General features: G+C 46.3%; 2 protein-coding genes across 3 annotated transcripts; both read left to right on the top strand.

Annotated features, from left to right (window-relative positions):
* Positions 1-7,190: 7,190 nt before the first annotated feature.
* LOC113564288 lies at positions 7,191-8,978 on the top strand. 2 transcript variants are annotated; one of them, XM_026980512.1, is made up of 6 exons: positions 7,191-7,307; positions 7,364-7,423; positions 7,507-7,885; positions 7,939-8,007; positions 8,065-8,386; positions 8,440-8,978. In XM_026980512.1, the coding sequence occupies exons 1-6, from the start codon at positions 7,237-7,239 to the stop codon at positions 8,625-8,627; spliced, it is 1,089 nt and encodes a 362-aa protein (XP_026836313.1). In that variant the 5' UTR covers positions 7,191-7,236; the 3' UTR covers positions 8,628-8,978. The 2 variants fall into 2 exon arrangements, with proteins under 2 accessions (XP_026836313.1, XP_026836312.1); XM_026980511.1 differs by having other exon boundaries at positions 7,486-7,885.
* A 5,076-nt stretch (positions 8,979-14,054) lies between these two features.
* Positions 14,055-14,823, top strand: LOC113564262 (coagulation factor XI). Its single transcript, XM_026980220.1, is given in 6 exon segments — positions 14,055-14,118; positions 14,121-14,184; positions 14,186-14,442; positions 14,499-14,607; positions 14,609-14,734; positions 14,736-14,823. Coding segments are annotated over 6 exon segments (708 nt in total).
* Positions 14,824-18,100: the final 3,277 nt, after the last annotated feature.

Here is an 18,100-nt window from a genome sequence, read left to right as displayed (position 1 = left end):
CCATATTTATGCAGCGGACTTTTGTTTCAGTGTGGTTGTTAGCCAAGCTAAGCTCGCGATGCGATGCCAATGTTCGACGCCGGAGCTCCAGCTTGGGTTCACCTTCCTCCTCGCCTTGCCCGCGGGCGTTCGCTTGTAATTATAATATTTCAACCCAAATGTGACCCGGGGCCATGCGCCAATGATGGATTTCAGCTCTCTGGTCCGCTCCCCTTCCCAGCCCCCCGGTCTGCTGCCCCTGCCCCCTGCCCCCTGCATATAATGTGGCATATATATATATATATTTATATACTCACCGAAGAAAGACCGACACCCGAGATGAGGAGAGGTGCGCCGTGGTTCCGGGGTTGCTGATGTTGCTGATGTTGCTGCTGTTGCTGCTGTTGCTGTGCAATTTGGTGCCGGCGGGCAAAGCGGATTGGCCTGCGGCCAGACATGTGAATAAAATTACATTCACTATTTTATATGCCACATGGCTCGTATGTATGGCATTTATCGGTGTTTATATGTTTATATGTTTTGCCGGTGCCATGTGGAAAAATCCTATGTAGGTAGAAATAATTGAATTGGCACATCAGCTAAATCACTCCCATGTGCATGTGTATGTCTTTATGGGTATGCCTGCCCGAATCCGGAGACGGCGGCCAGGGCAATAACAAGATTAGATCACTGGAAGAAGAGATTGCCGCCGGCAAGAGAAGGCCGGCAATGGAAAAGGGTTGAGCGAAAACTAAGCTGCCACTGACAATCCACAAAGCGAGGTCCGAATGGTCCCGAATGGTCAATCCCTCCAAGTCCCCCGTTCGGTTTAAGTTTTCCTCGGAACACGGCCAGGTGAACATTAATCAAGCCAAACAACCAAATAACTTATGGCCTGGCTAATAGAGACATTCGGCCAACTGCGAGGCCAGAAACAAGTCGGCTGAAGCTCTGGCCGAAACTATTAGCCAGTGCTCACTTAGATAAACAAGATATGTGGGAGCAATTAGTGTTTATTAATGGCGATTTTAGAGATATCCGATATCTTGTTTTTTGGAAAATTGCATTTCAAATGATAGCCGGAATGCAATTAAGATCAATAAGCAGCCTTGTAAAGTTGGAAAATACTAATTGGTTGAAATAAGAATTTTTATACTCTTGAACTATGCGAATGATTAAGATTTACTCGTACAATCCAGCAAACCATTTAATTCACCTACGAAGTGTGAGAAAATTCTTTGCGGCAGGTGCGGCACCTGAGTGCCACACAACGGTAAACTGTAAGTAGTAGCCCATAAATGTGTCCACTTGAATGTGTGCGTATGTGTGTGTGTGAGTGTTTGTGTGTGTGGCGTGGTAATTAAATTGGCATTAATTAAACTTACGTCGCTTCTGTCGACGGCGCTGCTCAAGTGCCGCTCATTAAGCAATTAAGGGATAATTATCAACGCCGCGCCGTTGCCTTTTTGCAATTTTCATGCGCAAAGTGTTAAAATCACTTAATAGGCGGCCACATCCTGGCCGGCCTGTTGTTGTTGTCCTTACTTCCGCCGCCCGTCGGTTGAGTGTGTGTGCGTGTGCGTGAGCGGTTGCATGTGTGCGATGTTTGTGTACGCACGCGGCTGTTTGTTTAAGTGTAGCGTTAAACGCGGCCACTGACAAGCTGCGAATGCCGCACACCTGTAAGCAATGCCGTCGTGTGCGGCATGTTGAGCCAACAACAACAGCCGCAGCAGCAATAACTAATGGGTCCTCCGATTCCGTGAGCCATAAGCCCGTATTAATGCAGTTATAAGTGCAACGCCCGCCCACACCATCACACAGTCACACCTGCACCCACACCTGCCAGCCAGCCCCATGCTCGCACATACTGACACTTTGACTGACAACAAAACCAAACAGGAGCAACTGCAGCAGTTAAGCGACCGCCAACAGCCAACTGGCGAGTCAGTGAGTCAGTAAAGCAATTTACAGACATCTGTTACACGTGAGGAGTAGCCACCCACCCACTCGCAAACGCACACACGCGTACGAACCCACACACACACGGAAACGAGCTGCATGCGAGCATTTAGGCGACGGGAGTGGAGGGTGAAAGGTGAGAGGTGAAAGGGTTGAGGATGTTGGCGGGGAAAAAACGCGCAGAGTGCGTGCAAGCCACACAATTGAACGGAAGCCACGACCAGTCCACTGAATCGAATCAGTTGTTCAGCAATTGGAGGCGCCACTGTAGTGCGGCAGATAGTTCGCAATTGCTTTGCTCGCTTTTTGGCACAAAGGGGAGAGAGTAAAGTAATGTTGGCTATTTGGGAAGGGAATTTGTGTGATTGCAATAAGAGTATTAGCAATAAGCAAGAATCGAAATAAACTTAAGTAAGCTTTGTACAGAATAAAGATTAAATACAAATATTTCCAGAGACAAGTGCGTTGTAGTAAACCGCTTTTTTAAATCAGGCTAAAGTCTTTTTGTGCCTTTTGGGTGTTAATTGGAGTCCTCAAATAGTTCTTTGTGCTCTTCACACTGATTAGACGATAAACTATTTAGGCCTCTGGTAGTTGAAACAAAACTAATGCTCCACTTGGCAGGTGACCCTTGTCAACTCCAAAGACCTGGACCAGCCATCTCGAGTCCAAATACCTTTCCCGTTTCCATTTCCGAGCGCAGTACCAGCTCCAGGCCCACTCCCAGTACCAATCCCAATCCCAATCCCCCAGCTCCAGCCAAATTTCGATCCCCCCTGAACACTTTCGCCTTGGAGCAAATACAAAAGGCCCCATAAATTCCTGTTTCTGCTGTGGCCTGCCTTTTGTGGCATTGGCTACCCATGGCGTGAGATGCTGATCCGAGCGTCCGTATCCATATCCATCTCTGCAGCTCGGAGACCCCGACTCCGCTCCATAAACGGATTGGCCCCGAGGTGTAAAACTTGAGGTTGCCGTTGCTGTTGCTGTTGCTGCTGCTGCTGCACACTTTTCAAAAATGCCTGTCAATGCGTGACATTTCATATTTAAGTTATAATCTGCATGCATTACTTTTGGGCCGAGAACGACAAGGGGCATGTAGAAATTTAATGGCATGCTAAATTAACTGCAGGCTAATTTTCAATAAAGCTGACAGGCGTACGTACAGGACACAAATGTGTGTGATTGTGCGTATGTGTGTGTGAGTGCGTGTGTGTGTGAGTGACGCACACTAAATGAATATAAATGAAATGAGTGAAAATGCGATGGGGCAAAACCTCATGAAAATGCCAGTTTCAGAAATTGAACAAAAACTTAATAAATACCTGCCAGCCATTCAGTTGCAATTAATAACGGGTGAGACCAGACCCCCACTTTCGAACTAATCAGCCACGTTGCCACCTTGCCACCCAGCCAACCACCCACTCCTAACTGTTGCCGCATCGAACATGTTGGAAACATTGAAACCAGTTTTCAAGGCTTATCGCAGCCATCTAAATGATCCTTTTGCCGGCAGGATGGACCATATAAACACAACGTTCCAACATGTTGCAACTGAAGAAGAAGCAGAACAGGGGTGCCGCCAGGGGGTGGGGCATGCGAATGCGAATGCCCCCAGGGCAAAAACACCGAACCCCACCGAAGCGCAGACTGGGACAGAAACAGCAACAGCAACAGCAGCAGCAACAGCAGCAACAGCAGCAGCAGCAGCAGAAACAGAACAAGAGAGAGCGAGCGAGAGTTGCGATTTGAACTGCCTGATGCCTGGCTGATGTCGCTCCATCCCATTCCGTCCGGCCCTCCGGGGGAAGCAGTACCCCGCGCGCCCCGCATCTGCTCCTGCTCCTCCGTGGCCGCAGGACATTCGCTTGTAATTATAATATTTCATCCCAAAAGTAGCTCCCAGGCATCAGTCAGTTTCGGTTTGCGGTAAGTGGGGAAGCTGTGCTGCAGGAGCAGCGGGGCAGCGGGAAGGGGGGCAATGCGGGCTGGCTGAGGGGGCGGGCGGGCGTGGCGGCAGCAGCAGCAGCAGCGGGTTTTGGCAACAATGCAGCAGCAGCCAACAATGATGAATTTTTGAACTCAACGTGTAAAAGGTACAGTGATATCTGCCAGCTGAGGGAAGGCAAAATCTTTCTCTTAAAATCTCTTTAAGGAACTGGAGTCCTTCCAGTTCTTACCTAACTAAAAACAGCCTCTAACTAATAAAAGCACTACATATTTAAGTATGCTTATGCTTAATGTATACATATAATAAGTACAGTGCCCACTGTGAACCCCAAGCGCACCCTTGCTGCAAGGCTACTGTGATTGTGACCTCCAACAGTGCCCGATGCCGATCCCAATCCGATTCCCAATCCCAGGTCATCGCAGCCATCGCAACTCATCGCATTACCCAGGGCAGTTGAAGGGCCAAAGGATTTGGCATTTCTTTTCGCATTACTTCCCACATTGTTGGCTTATTAAATAGCTGAGCTGAGCGCAAAATTAGCCGCCAATGGTGGAACGCCAATCGGCCAAACTGGGCCCAAACCGAGCCAGTGCCGCGGGGTGAAAGCGCTTAAAAACGCTGACACATGAAATGCAAAATGCAATTCCGTATTGAGTGCAGTCGAGGCGCTTGACAGCCTCGGCTTCGGCTGGAGCTCATGCTCGGGCTCAGGATCATTTCGGAATCCTGATTTGTGGTCAAGCGGCGCGGCTTGGCCGGCACCACAATGTGGCAGCATTGTGATAAATTGAGCCGAATGGCATGGCCCGCCAGGCAGCAATCATATTGAACGCTAAAATAATGCCCCCATAACGGCGACACCCATGGGTAATGGTGTTCTGGACTACGTTCGACTCGTTGCATATTACCGCATCGTTTGCGGCGACATTTAATTAAAATTTCTTTCAGCTGATAGGATGGCCGGGCAGCCAAAAGTTTTGGGCAGCCCCGCTGACCCCCCAGCCCTCTTGTGGCCATAATGCCGCCTGCTTTGGCCGCGTTTATCGGCTGCAATTTAGTGGCTTGAAGATAACTCTTTCGCCCGCACCCACCGAGTGCACTTAATAGCCAAATATGCATACCAATTGGCCGGGACCGGACCGGACCGGACAGGATGGCAGCCGTCGGAGGAGTTCTGTCCCACACAATGCCCATAAAACGACGCTTAATGACTCTTAACTCTGCAACGGAGCCGGGCATTGTTATTACGTACTATGATTATGGTGACTACGAGCCGCCGTTTATCTGGCATTCGGTTCTGCCATTTGGAGGAGCATTGTCTCCGAGTGTGCACAATATTGGGGCATATAACACATACGCCGCTTGGGCGCAGCATAGCAGCATTTTAATTTCCCGTGCGACAGGAAGTGCATTCAAAAATTGAACGGAACTCATGCCGCACTGCTGATGACGTTTCCTGTCTGCCATTTCGCTCATCCGTATGAATGTAAACCAAGTAGAACGAATTATACTGGTTTTGAGTAATACATACAATAAATGTAATGTAATAACGATACTAGTAGCAGAACAAAAGTTTTCATTGGCTAATGGGGTTTGGTTTTAAAAACGTGAATTTTAATACTGCAGGTGTGCATTAAATTGCCAGTTCATATTAATGCTGATATTCGCCAGTCAAAGGATGTGCATTTCATAAACGAGACTTTTTCTCTGATCAAATTAGTCACTTCACTGGGCAGGCAGCGCAGACGAGGCATATGTCAAAAGTCGATGCAGTTTAAATACAATTTAATTAACATTCGAATGAATAAGCGCAACAAACGAGGCTTTTCCAAAACCCATCCCACACCCACTCCAACCCACCGTAAACCCCCTTTGAATAGCTCTGCGCAAATGCATTCGCTTGGAAATGCGTGCAACTGACAGTTGCATGCAACAAAATCAAAATCAAAGTGCGTATCTAGGCATCTAAATAATCTGCCGCCCCGCCCCACTCAAAGTCCGCCCCTTTCAATTGAATGAATTGCAATTCGATTTCGGATTCCGGGTTTCGGGACTCGGGCTTCTGACTGGCGAATTCTTTATTTTGCACCCACGTACATCATTTTTGCGAACATCAAACGCAATTAAAGCCAGCCAGCGCATAGCAGTCAACTCTTCAAGTCAAAGCCGGAGTCGAGTCGTCGTCTGGCGTCCTGTCAGCTGCTTTGACTGTCCGCCGGAGCCCGCCGGCCAAGTTCTTGCCTCAAATAGCCGCCGGCGGTGGCAAGGAACCGCCAACAATTCCAAAGCAGCAGAAGACAAATACGGCGAAAAGCGAAAGAAGCAGCAACAACTGCATTTTAGTTGCGCCACACCAAATGGCCGCCAGTTAGGTTTACACTGCCACAAAGAGTCTATTGCTAAAATGATGCTGAAAATATATAACTAACTGAACAACCGAAAATCGCACACACTCATTGCCTTTATGTTTTCTCTTTAAAAAGTATTTAGGCATAAGCTTCCAGAAATAAGCTAGTTAGCTTAGCTCTGCTTTGTGATAAGAATTAGTGCAATTAATTGTATAATATTTAAAGTAATTATATACGGAAATATATATGAAATATGAGCCGTGTTTGACAGGAATGATTATTCTGCAAAAGGTAGCCAACACACAAGAACACACTTGACTCCAAATTCCACATTCTGAAGTGCTTAATGTGTTTAAAAACGTTAAAACAATAAATTTGTCACTCTACTTATCAATTTCGAGCAGTGCCTATCTGTTTATGTACAGCGACTTATGTACTAAGTGCGGAACCAAGTTGAAGGAGCTGCGGATGGGAACCGCTTTTGCTGCACGATGACTGTACGAAAAAGCGTCGCTGCGTGAAAAACTGTCCTGCGGCGGGCAGCGACGCTGGCCGAGGCAGCGAGGTCCTTGCGCTTCGCTGTGTTAATGTTGCCGCAGGACTTAGACGCTTTGATGAGCGGCCAGGGCCGGGGGTGCGAGCTGTGCGGGTGGAGGGGTGGAGGGGTGGAGGGGTGCAGGGGGCGGGACGGAAACGGAAACAGCCGGAGATGGAAGCTGAAGGAGCGCTCCGAGCGATCGCCAGGATGGGACGTGGAGAACCGCCGCAGGACATGCGCCTGCGCAACTAACGACGCACGCAGCTGCAACTGCAACTAGTTGCAACTATTCGCTTTAATTGCATATTAATGCGAAAATGTGTGAAATGTGCCCCCCGGGAATCGACAGCACAGCAGCCCTTGACACTCAAATCGAATACATAGAAACGGCAACACATTTTTGGCTCACTCACTGCCCATACAAACTGTGGGCCTGTTCAGAGGCATTTTTTATTTTCATGTCATTACAGTTTTTACAACATCATTGGTTGATGAAAATGCAACGCTTACACGTTATTCCCAGAAAGCAGTAAGTGATTTCCCATGAATATAAAATGTTTTCCACTTATGGTATGAAACTCGCAGCAAAGATTATGACAAATGCTTAGTCGAGCTGTACAAGCCCAAGAAATTCGTGGCCGAATCGTAAGTAGTAGCCAATGTTTGAGGTATATCCTAGGCTTTCTTTACTACTTACTGACTATTAGACTGACTTCGGTTTACTCAAGTCACACAACAGTTGCACCCAATGGACTTATTCGCACCGATTCCGTCAGAGGCATCGAGGATCGCCACTTGACAGCTTCCCCTGAATTGCCCAGCCTCCTGGAGCGCACTTCCCAGTCGCAGAACAGGAACCTCTATGACCTATCCCTCCGACTCATGGATCAGGAGGATGCCGGCACCTCGGAGAGGTGGTCGGATGAAAGCAGGACTCAACGTGTGGACTCAGGCCGGGATACAGTGAATCGGAATGGTCAGGGTGATGAAAGGGCCTTCAATCTAAAGGAGCGTTTAAAAGTTAGGGAACGTCTGAAGGTGAAGGACGCCGGATACTACAGAAAAAGGATGCTCTCTATTTCTAACATGAAGGGCACTAACAAGAAGGTACTTGCTCATTAACTACCAGTTTTTCTTAATATGTGATCAAATTCTCGCAGAATCAAAAAAAAAATAGAGAATATGATGAAAATGTGGTCGGACCCCTGAATTCAAAACCATATCGTAAGGTAGGATAAACACTGAACAACAATTTTGGTTTTTCCATCAATTTTTTACCCCATTAGCTAAGACGCTGGATTCCCGAAAGCTATGAATCCCTTTGTGCCCAACCAGTAATCCTGCCTTCAAAAACTCCTGAGGTCCCAACAAACCAGACAGCGCTCAACATACAGGAAGTCAAAGTCACACCGCAGCCAGTGGAGTCCGATACAGATGTGGAATCCTTTAGATACTCCGACAACCCAATGAAAACCTTCAGAGCAATCGTTGGAAGAGCAGCTCAGAATACTGGAGCCCAGAATCAGGAAACTCTTGAAAATATAAGTTTAGGAAAATTACTAAGGGTCAGGGCTTCGCAGCAGTTTCATCATTTGCTGAACCTGATTGGTAAGAATACTCATGGTAAATCGAATAGATTCACAACTATCGTTCTTCCACAGATGATCACTACAATTATAGCTTGCTCTTGCTGCTGGCCACCTTGGCTTACTTGGTCTATATCCTGTGGTACGATATTAGTGACAATTTGAACGAGGAAGGCCGGTATCTGGGCAAAATGAAAACCTCTGGACTGCCGATGAAGTGTTTCTACTATTTGATGCGTCTGCTCAGAGCACCCATTTTTTGATGGGCCAGAGAATGTGAAGATTTAAACCAAACATTTTCCATTTTCATAGCAACAGCGCACTCTATTATTCAGTTCTATTTCAATGGCGAAATATTTATTGTAAAATATTTATAAATGGATATTTTGGCTGTTTTTTCGCTCCCCAACAAAGTGTTGAATGGGACTCGCGCTCCAACGCCTCTTGCACGCTGCCACGCCCCTCATTTCCCACCTGAATCGCCTGGTGCCAGGCTAACAAATGAAAAACAAATATTAAACTGTGTTGTTTTGCCAAAATAGTACCAAAAGCCCACACGCACAAACACACACACACAAGAGCGCTCACAGAGTCCGCGGAAATTGTAAAGTGTTAAAAATAATAAATTATTTCTGTTATTCTAAGTGGTATTAGAAAATGCTCATGCATAAATTTAAATTGCCAGCGCGTGTTGCATAAACATTCCGTCGCCGGCAAATTGAAATTCCATTGTCCACAAAGGAATGGCAAAGTGGAAAAACAGTAGATAGCCATTCTTTATCCACCTGTCGCCCCATCCCCGACATTCGATAAATGTCATAGCCCAAGGCCGACTAATCCGTGGCATTAAGCCCCGAGGGCCGGAGTCTCCAACTTTGGCCGGCATGGCACAATTTGTGTAATTTGAAAATATTTTTGTGAGCGGCTAAGACGCTCGTAAATCACAGATACTTCTTGGCAGCGAACATCGAACCTGTTCGAGGCACCCAAATCAGGGCAGTTGAAAGTGGTAGTTGCAACAACCATTTACAACGTAAACACAACACAACAATGCGGACTATCTGTATCTGCGCAGCGTAAGGGGCGAAGTGTATCTTGCGGATGCGAATGGCCGGCGGGCGATTTCCTATTCTCAGCCATCCTCTTTCACTATCTGGATATGGAATCTGCCCACTTGCCTGACAGCAACGAAATCCAACTCACTTCTGGGCAAAATAAAACAAAAAGGGTGACTTATCCCAACTTTAATTAAAAGATTCTAAAATTGTATTCATCAAATATATAAAAAGTTGTTTGCCTTAGTGGCATATTTACTATTTACTTTAAGAATTGAATATTCACAAATTTCTCATCAGGCTGAACTCATTTTTATAACTATGCGAACTAAATAAGAAACAAAATGAAGTGAAAACTCAAATAGGGGAAAGTTTAAAATGCAAAGAGATAGTGCTTTTGTCAGAAGTGGAGGCTGGGAATTTTTATTTCTTAACCGCAGAGATAAGGCTATCTCCCTGAATAATGTGAAATTTTTTTCTGTTGAAATATTATTATTAAGATTATTAAGATTTAATGACGTCTATTTGAAAATTTTCTTAGGCTTTTAACGGGCAACCAATTAATTATTATTTTATTGGATGTATTAATAAGATACAATCATTTCCGTCTATTTTTCAAACCGTACTCCATTAGCGGGCTTATTAATATAGTTGGTCCCTCCCAGGGCGCAAATAAGCCAACTTTGCTCGAAGGCTCCCACCAAAATAGATGCCAATTGAACTGAGGGCGATATTCTCACATATAGTGAATGTGGGAACTCTTTTCCTTACCTTGAAACACTCACAGAAACGGATACAGATACAGATACAGACCGAAACCTATCTGCTTTGAAGCAACAATGCGGCAAATGTCCCTGGGGCAATATATCTGGCTCAGTGCGACTACGACGCTCATTTGTTTCTCAGTCGTGGACAAGATAATCGCCAATGTCCGCCGCTTAGAGGAGCGGTAGAAGGGCCCCAGACGGGGGCGAACTGCTGCGGGGGGCTACATCTCGTTTTCGACCGTTTGCCCATCGCTGGGGGAAATGTATCTCAATAATTTTCACACGAACTTCAGCCGAAATGAAGCTGTTGCAGCCGGGCTTAGAGCTCTTCATCAGCGCCATTCCGGACGCATCAGTCAGTCAACAAGCTGTGGCTCTGGCTGTGGCACTGGCAGTGGCAGTGGCAACAGCTGTACGACACAGACGCATGCAACCGGCTTACACTCGCCGCACCACACACCACACCCCCATCCCCATCCCCACTTGCTCCTCCAGACAGAGACAGACGGTAACTGAAACTGTCACAACGTCAGCGCGAACACCTTTGGCGCTGGTTCGACTTCATTTGGCTATCAGGATCTTCGTACCCCTTCACTCCCACTCGCTGTCGCCATGGCTGCAAATGCTTCGGATACAGGTGAGCACGCAAAGAAATAGATGGGCCAATTCGAAATGGTAGATACATTTGCATTTATACCATACAGCGACTTACATACGTGCCCCATTGCAATATCTTCGCCTCATCAAACGAAGCATGTATTTAAGCTGGTGTAAGGATTTTCTTTCAGTGCACTGTGAGGCTGCTACAGATACAGGCAAGCCAAAGCTGTTGCCTGGGCCGAAACAGAGGAGAGCAGAGCTCTGGGGCCTGTTTCGCTTGTAATTATAATATTCCAGCCAACCCAGAACTTTGCCCACGGCCGCAAACAGGAAGATGAAGCGGCGTCATACGGAACTTTCGTTGTTGTTGCCGCTGTGGCACATGCAACACGACAACAGCAACAACAATGAAGACGGCAACGGCGACTCCGACAACGCCCGCAGACTTTGCGGATGACCTCGAGCGCCACAAATGCTGATTACGAGGCCGTCCCACTAGCAGCTACATCCACATCCACATCCACAGCCACAGCATTCAGACCCCCATCAGCAATGCCAAATAAAAAGGAGCACGGATGCCCAGCGCATCCTTAACGAAGCCCAAATACCCTGGCCCTCAAGCAACATCACACATTTTAAGAGGTAGCAACAGACACAGCGATAGCTTCTCCCATTATGAATAGGTTTTTTGACCTTTTCATGTGTTGCTAAGATGTAAGTATAATTATCTATTAAATATAGGTGGAAAATATTTGGTAAGTTTGTGCTTATCATTAGCAAAAAGCAGTTGTACAAATTTAATAATTTCCCATTTGGGCGACAGTGTGATTGATTTAGGGCAAAAGCCCAGCAGGAAGAGCCCGAAAAAACGGCAGGAGTAGGTCGGCGACCTTTTCTCCTTTTAGCCAGCCTGATTTGGGAGTATGTTGAGTTTTGGCTGCTGGGTGGTTGGTGGGTGGTGGGTGGTTGGGGCAGCCGCGTGTATTTGGCATTGGCTCTGGGGCTCACGGTGTGCATGTCCAGGACACCGCTGCTCAGTTGATGGAGCTGCCCCATTTACATAGCTTGAGGTATTTCCATTGATTTCATTCTGCTTTTCATATTATTGTATTTGCAATTTTGATTGCACTTGCCGTCGGGGAGGCGGTGCAGTGGCGGGGCAAATGCAAAAATCCGCACACAGGCAGTTTAAACGCAGATTGACTGGCAACGGAGTGATGACTTGATTATTTTCCATTTAATATGGACAAACGCACACAAGCGCAGTGGGATTGACCTCAAGGCTCTGGGCATTTTTCTTATTATGAGAAATAATATTTTAGTCAAATATTTGAGTTAAATACGATAACTTGGCATTAAGTAAATAAACATAAATAAGACAAAAGACAAGAAAACAACAAATGTCAGATCAAATGTTTGCCCAGAGGCCAGCTTTTGATTTTTATACCCACTGCACTCCATTATCAATTGCAACGACATTGATATATGATGACTGTCGGAGCAACAACAACTAAAAATAAGAAAAACAGTTCGCAATTTATGTGGACAGCGTAGAGAATAAAAGTCGTAAAATCACTGCACAAAACGCACTCAATTGCACTTACAGATACAGATACTGTATCTGCATCAGCATCGCCTCAGCCTCAGCATTAGCATCTGCATCTGCATATGGTTTCTGTCAAATCCAGCAATCGAGTGCAGACTTAAGGCATTCATTAGGATGTCTTATTACTCGACTCTTGTTCGTCCATTAATTTAACTGGCCTGCAGGAATGGAAAAAACGCTGTTGGCCCTCTGCGAAATTGCCATTTAACTTGCGTCCGTCTCACTGGCACTTGGCCGAATCATATCTTCACTCATCCTCAACAAAAACCGAGATTGAAAACCGTCATTAGGCACAGTTGAAGCAGAACAAATGTGTCATGTTCCATTTGGGAAAATATCTCTCAAGTTCCTTGATTTTGATTGCAGATTGTCCATGGCCAAAACAAGAGCCCAACGAACAATGCCAGAAACAATTGCCCAGAAATTCAGCAGACAGCCTGAATATTGAAAATGAAAAATAAATACGTTCGGGGTTCTAAGAGAAATCGCAACCGTTTAAGCAGGGGCGTTCTCGAAAAAAGGGATAATATATACATGTATCTTATTCGACAGGATACATACCTGTATATCGATCTGTATTCCATTCTGTGCATCATTTAAAAGAGTGAAAATGCAAAAAAGAACCCTTAAAATATACAAACGTTACGGCTGTGACCTATTCCCATATGCAACCACTAATTGCAACTCCAGCAGCAATTAAAAGAAATATGCAATTTTCTCGAATTTCCAGCAACATTGCCAAAACTTCTTTCCCAGCTTGTTTGGTTTCGAATATACACACACCACAGTGGGTGTGCGTGTGTGGGCTCATTTCAATATGGACAATACACTCATATAGGGCTCCATATACGCCCACAAGAGCACACACCAATACCAATAAATCAGAATGCAAGAACTGACCAAATACAAGAAACGAAAAATGCATAACGAAAGCATAAATTGCCAACAATAAATAACCGAAAAAATTGTAAATAAAGTTGCAGCACAAATATTTCATAAGGCAACGAAGAACCGAACCAACGAGCGGCCATATCCCAGCTTAGGGCTAAAGAGCAGATGCCAAAAAGCGAGGAACGGTAAGACACCAGAGCCCCCAAACACTCAAACATCCAAGCATCCCAGCAGCCATGTATCCAAGCATCCCAGCATCCCAGCATCCCAGCATCCAAGTATCCAGGCACTTGGGCAGCAGGCAGCAGGCAGCAGACAGCAGACACCAAATGCCAAACACCAGGCGAGGCCAAAAGTATTTACGGCCAAGTTAGCACACGAGCAGAAGTGGCAACGTGACACGAACTTAAGCTCCTTCAAATCGGTCTGATTTAATTTCCAATTAACGCTTTACCCGTTCGCGACATCAGCTATACAGCCAACTTAAGTGCAGTACTACATTCTACAAGGCTAAATACTATTAAGTAAAGAAAATAGTTTTCAGTACGTTTGTAGCCATTGGGAATGACAGTACAGTACTTCAAATACTTTTCACTTATTTCGCACACTTCTCACACTAATGAATATGATATGTGGCACCTCAAGTCTCAATCAGATTAAATTTTCATATAGAGTTCTCAGAATATAGATGAATAGATGGTCGCTTATATGTACATAAGTATACCCATTAAAGCCTCGAGTATTGGCAATTTACTTAGTTGTTATTATAACATGAAGATCTTCATAGCTGAAGTAGCGCTACTAGCGAGCTTAGTCCTTGGGATTGGGAAAGGAGAGAATCCAAGCATCCGTCGAGAATTCGGCGGATAGTTGGAAGTGAAGATACGGACAGGTTCGCCAATCATGGTGGTCGGTGGAAAAAATTACTTCTGTGGCGGTTCGCTGATCAGCCGCCGTATGTAGCCCCATAGACAATTTTCCCTTCAGTTTAGATACAACTCTCAGTGCTTTTGCAGTTTTTGTGCTACTGAGGATTGCAAGTCCAGTTGCCGAGTGATTCACATCGATCAGCGGCTTATTCATAGTCAATTCAGCATGGAAGGCGAAAGCGCATATGATATTGCTCGGCTTCGGTTGGCAAAGAAGGCTTTGATCCCAGGTAACGACATGGTAAGAGCTCCAGTGACCACCAGAACCAAAACCCTCTTTTTATAGACTATGTCAGGCCAATTTCCATTGATCGTCAAGTGGGACGCAGTGCTCAATCCGTTACTGCCACCGGCTGGGGCAGCACCTTTTTCAAGGATACAAGCAGCATTCTACAGCAAGGACATTTGTGCTGGGGATTCTGGAGGCCCGTTGAGCGTAAAGTTGAATTTGTATGGCGGGGGACATTGGAGTGAAAAATCTCGGGCCTTTCTGCTCGGCATCGTTAGCTATGGAACTTCATCTTGGTCTCGACGTTTACACAAATGTCGAGCACTTTACGGATTGGATTGTAAGGACTATAAACGGAAACAATAAGCTTTTATCACAATGAATAACAACTTACCAAGACGTGATACCAACTAATTTTGGTAGATTGGAAATACGCAAAAATGTCGTGTAAAGTACTTGTTTGTGTTAAGTGCTTGCACTTGAGCTCATCAGCTTATAAGGATTATAGTCGCTTCCCAAGCCACTCACGATCGCATTCCTGGCGCCCACACGCTCCCACACGCCCAGGAGGCCAACTGCATTTGGGCAGCAGCTCGTGGTCCTACCAATAAAGACGGGGCGTGGCGCGCGGGAGGCGGTGGAACAGTGGAGCGGCTCTCGTATCGAAAAGCCAAAAAGTAAAAATGGCCCCCAGCGAATGTTGCAAGCAGCAACAGAGATAAGCAGCCGACTGCGGCAACTTAACATTTCGGGTGGGGGCGAGGATACGGGGGTGCCGGAGGACACGGGGGATACGGGGTATACGGGGGAGATGGGCAAACAAATTTCATACTTGGCCCAATGTTTAAACTCTTCAATTGGCTGAAAGCGTTTTTCTCTGTGTGCGCTATCTAAATGTGGCACGATTATTGTTATTATTGCTGTTGTTTCACAGCGCTCGCAGGCGTCCACGGCCAGTTAGTTGGCCTAGCTATTTATTTGCATATGCATTTCGCCATCCAAATCTAGAATTTATTAGCAATCGCAATGCAACAGCAGGGCCAATCTCCAGCAGCCACACAACAGGTAAGTGAACTGCCAAGACCCTGCAGTCATCTATTCGCTTCTTATTACTCACAAATGGCACACGTTGCGAAGGCATCAGGACTTTTGTCAACGCGAATGCAATTGCAGTGCGGCAAAATGTTGCAAAATAAACGAAAATAAGGGAACAAGTGAAGTAATACGAGCCGGCAGGCCATGCGACTAACAGATACCCAGCAAAAGAAGCAGTAAATATCCTTGACTGTTGTAACTTGAATAGGTGCATGTGGTAGTCAGATTCAAAACTATCTATTAGATTAAACATATTGGCTTCTTAAATGTTAATATTATTATTAACGGAAAATATGGTGTATATAGTGGTCAAGCCAGTACTGCGATACAAAGAATCTGTATGCTGAACCAGCATACCCCTGACCCCGGGCCAAAGTGATGGGTATGCAGGGAAACAGAGAGACTTGGCGGTCATATAAGAACACCAAGAGGAGCAACAACAAAGGCGAGTACCGCTGGCGATGGAGAAATAAGAGCGGCGGCAACAACAACAAATTGGAATATAAGACCAGCGGGCACAACGGTGTTCATAATAATGATGGCGTGGTTGGTCTCTGAAAAGAACCATGATGGAGGAGCAGCCGCAGCGGAATCAACAGGAGGAGGAGGAGATGGAGGAGCCAGGAGCCAGGAGCAGACCGGGAGACCAGGCCGAGGCCGAGGCAAGGACAACATGGCCGCAACATAATGAAAACGAAGGGAATTTTCAGTTCGCGAACTCGGCGTCAAGGATGCTGCGCAAGAGGGCAAGGGAATGGCAGCCACGGGGGTGAAACGGGGATCGTAGAACGGGGGCAACGACGCACGAAACCGCACAAAATGCCCGCTGGCCATTGCAAGTTCTCAAGTGCTTCCGGCTGAGAGGTTGCCTACCCAGAACCGCAACGTGAACGAGGACAGCGCCGGGAAAGGGGCGCCACTACTAGCCCCCGTGCCCACCGCCAGTTTCCGATTCAACCACTCACCCAGCTTCTTGCACTGAGCAAAATTATAACCACTGTCAAGGATGTCTGAAAATCAGAGATTGAGAGCTTGTGCCAAGCGAATTGTTTTTCTTGGAGAACAGTTCTTTTGATTGTTAAGATACAAAACTACTTCTATCTTTTGAATCAGCGTATGCTGCCTGCTGTTGGTGAGCAAAGATTGTGGTTTTTCTCTGTGTAGCCCACCTACCAATATTGTCATGTGCTTTTCTTTCGCCAATGCAGCAGGAAAGGCTGGCGGTTGGGGTAAACTCCTGGTTGACTGCCACTAACCATTGAGCTTCATCAGCAGCCACCGACGATGGCGATGGCGATGGCGATGATGAGGACGATGATGACTACGACGTCGACATCATGGGACGGAAATGAGTGAAGCGTGACATTTGCTGCTCCTGCGATGTCACGCTACACTGCTCAACGGCCCTGCTGCACCTGCTCCTTCCTTATCCTTATCCCTTTCTCATCCTCTGAGCCTGTCCTTTTCCGCTGCCGCCTACCGCCCACCGCCCACCGCCCACCGCCTACCACCGCCGCATTTCCACATGTGAGCCGCGGGCGAGGCAAAAGGAAACTCCTCGTATAACGCAAATTAAAAATCGCACTGCGACTGCAAGACATCCCGGTAATGGGAAACTAGCGTGTAAATATGTGAGCTGCTGAAGAAAAGCCCTTGCTCCACCCGCCCAGCATGCGCCTAAGAGTATGCAGCACTCGTTTAATTAGCACTTACTATTGGACTTTAATTTTTTCGACCCACCTCTTTAAACACAGCAAATAATGTGGCAAATGGCCGCCAGCAACGGTTAGATTTCGACATCACAACAAATGCATAACAAAAGGTGTAGCACACATATCATGCATATTTTGAGGAAAATTGCCTCCAACGCGCTGCTTTTTTTTTTTTTTTTTTTTTAAATGTTTATTATTATAAAGCGACGAATCCGTACATGCAGTACTAGTACCATAACATTGCAATTAAACATATAAATAATATAACCAAACTTCTCACTTATCGTGGGAAGACTAACAACAGAGTCTCAAACGTCGAGGGGGTCTTTAAAGCTGTCCAATTGTTTTGGCAAAGCCCTTTCTTTTAAGCCTTCTTAGAGGCCTGGCAGGGAGTAGGCGTCTTGCTAGCATGCTGTGGTGTCTTTTAAGCCTATCACTGTATCTGCTTGTGTGCCTTGAGATCTGTTCTTCCACTGTATGCAGATTAAGGTCCCGATGAAGGGTTGAGCTACGTACATAGTATGGGCAGTTGGTGATGGCACGCATTGCACGATTTTGCAAGACCTCAATGCGTTTATAGTTCGATTTTGCAGCAATACCCCAGATCTGCACTCCATATAGCCAGATCGGGGCTATACAGTGGGCGTATACTGCCCTTTTGGCTCTAAGTGTCATGGTGCTTCTTCTGTTGATCAACCATCGCAGTTGTTGCATTCTCTGACCGCATCTCCGTGCCGCAGCTTTTAAGTGTGGGCCAAAGGTCAACCGTTTGTCAAGGGTGATCCCAAGGTATTTAGCCTGCAGAGGTTGTTCTAGGGTTACGCCATCAAATTGTATGGGTGGTGTGCGCCT

Source organism: Drosophila erecta, unplaced genomic scaffold (genome assembly GCF_003286155.1).
Source record: "Drosophila erecta strain 14021-0224.00,06,07 unplaced genomic scaffold, DereRS2 tig00000092-arrow-pilon, whole genome shotgun sequence".
Lineage (NCBI taxonomy): Eukaryota > Metazoa > Arthropoda > Insecta > Diptera > Drosophilidae > Drosophila > Drosophila erecta.
The sequence above is the reverse complement of the archived record's forward strand: the minus strand, read 5'-3'. Positions and strand labels throughout refer to the sequence as shown.

What these genes read in the sequence shown, in the direction of transcription:
- LOC113564288 (XM_026980511.1), top strand. Translation starts at nt 7,237, where the DNA reads ATGTCATTACAGTTTTTACAACATCATTGGTTGATGAAAATGCAACGC. An exon ending in CACGTTATTCCCAGAAAGCA is followed by an intron (nt 7,308 to 7,363) that starts GTAAGTGATTTC and finishes TGAAACTCGCAG; the next exon opens with CAAAGATTATGACAAATGCT. An exon ending in ATTCAAAACCATATCGTAAG is followed by an intron (nt 8,008 to 8,064) that starts GTAGGATAAACA and finishes TTACCCCATTAG; the next exon opens with CTAAGACGCTGGATTCCCGA.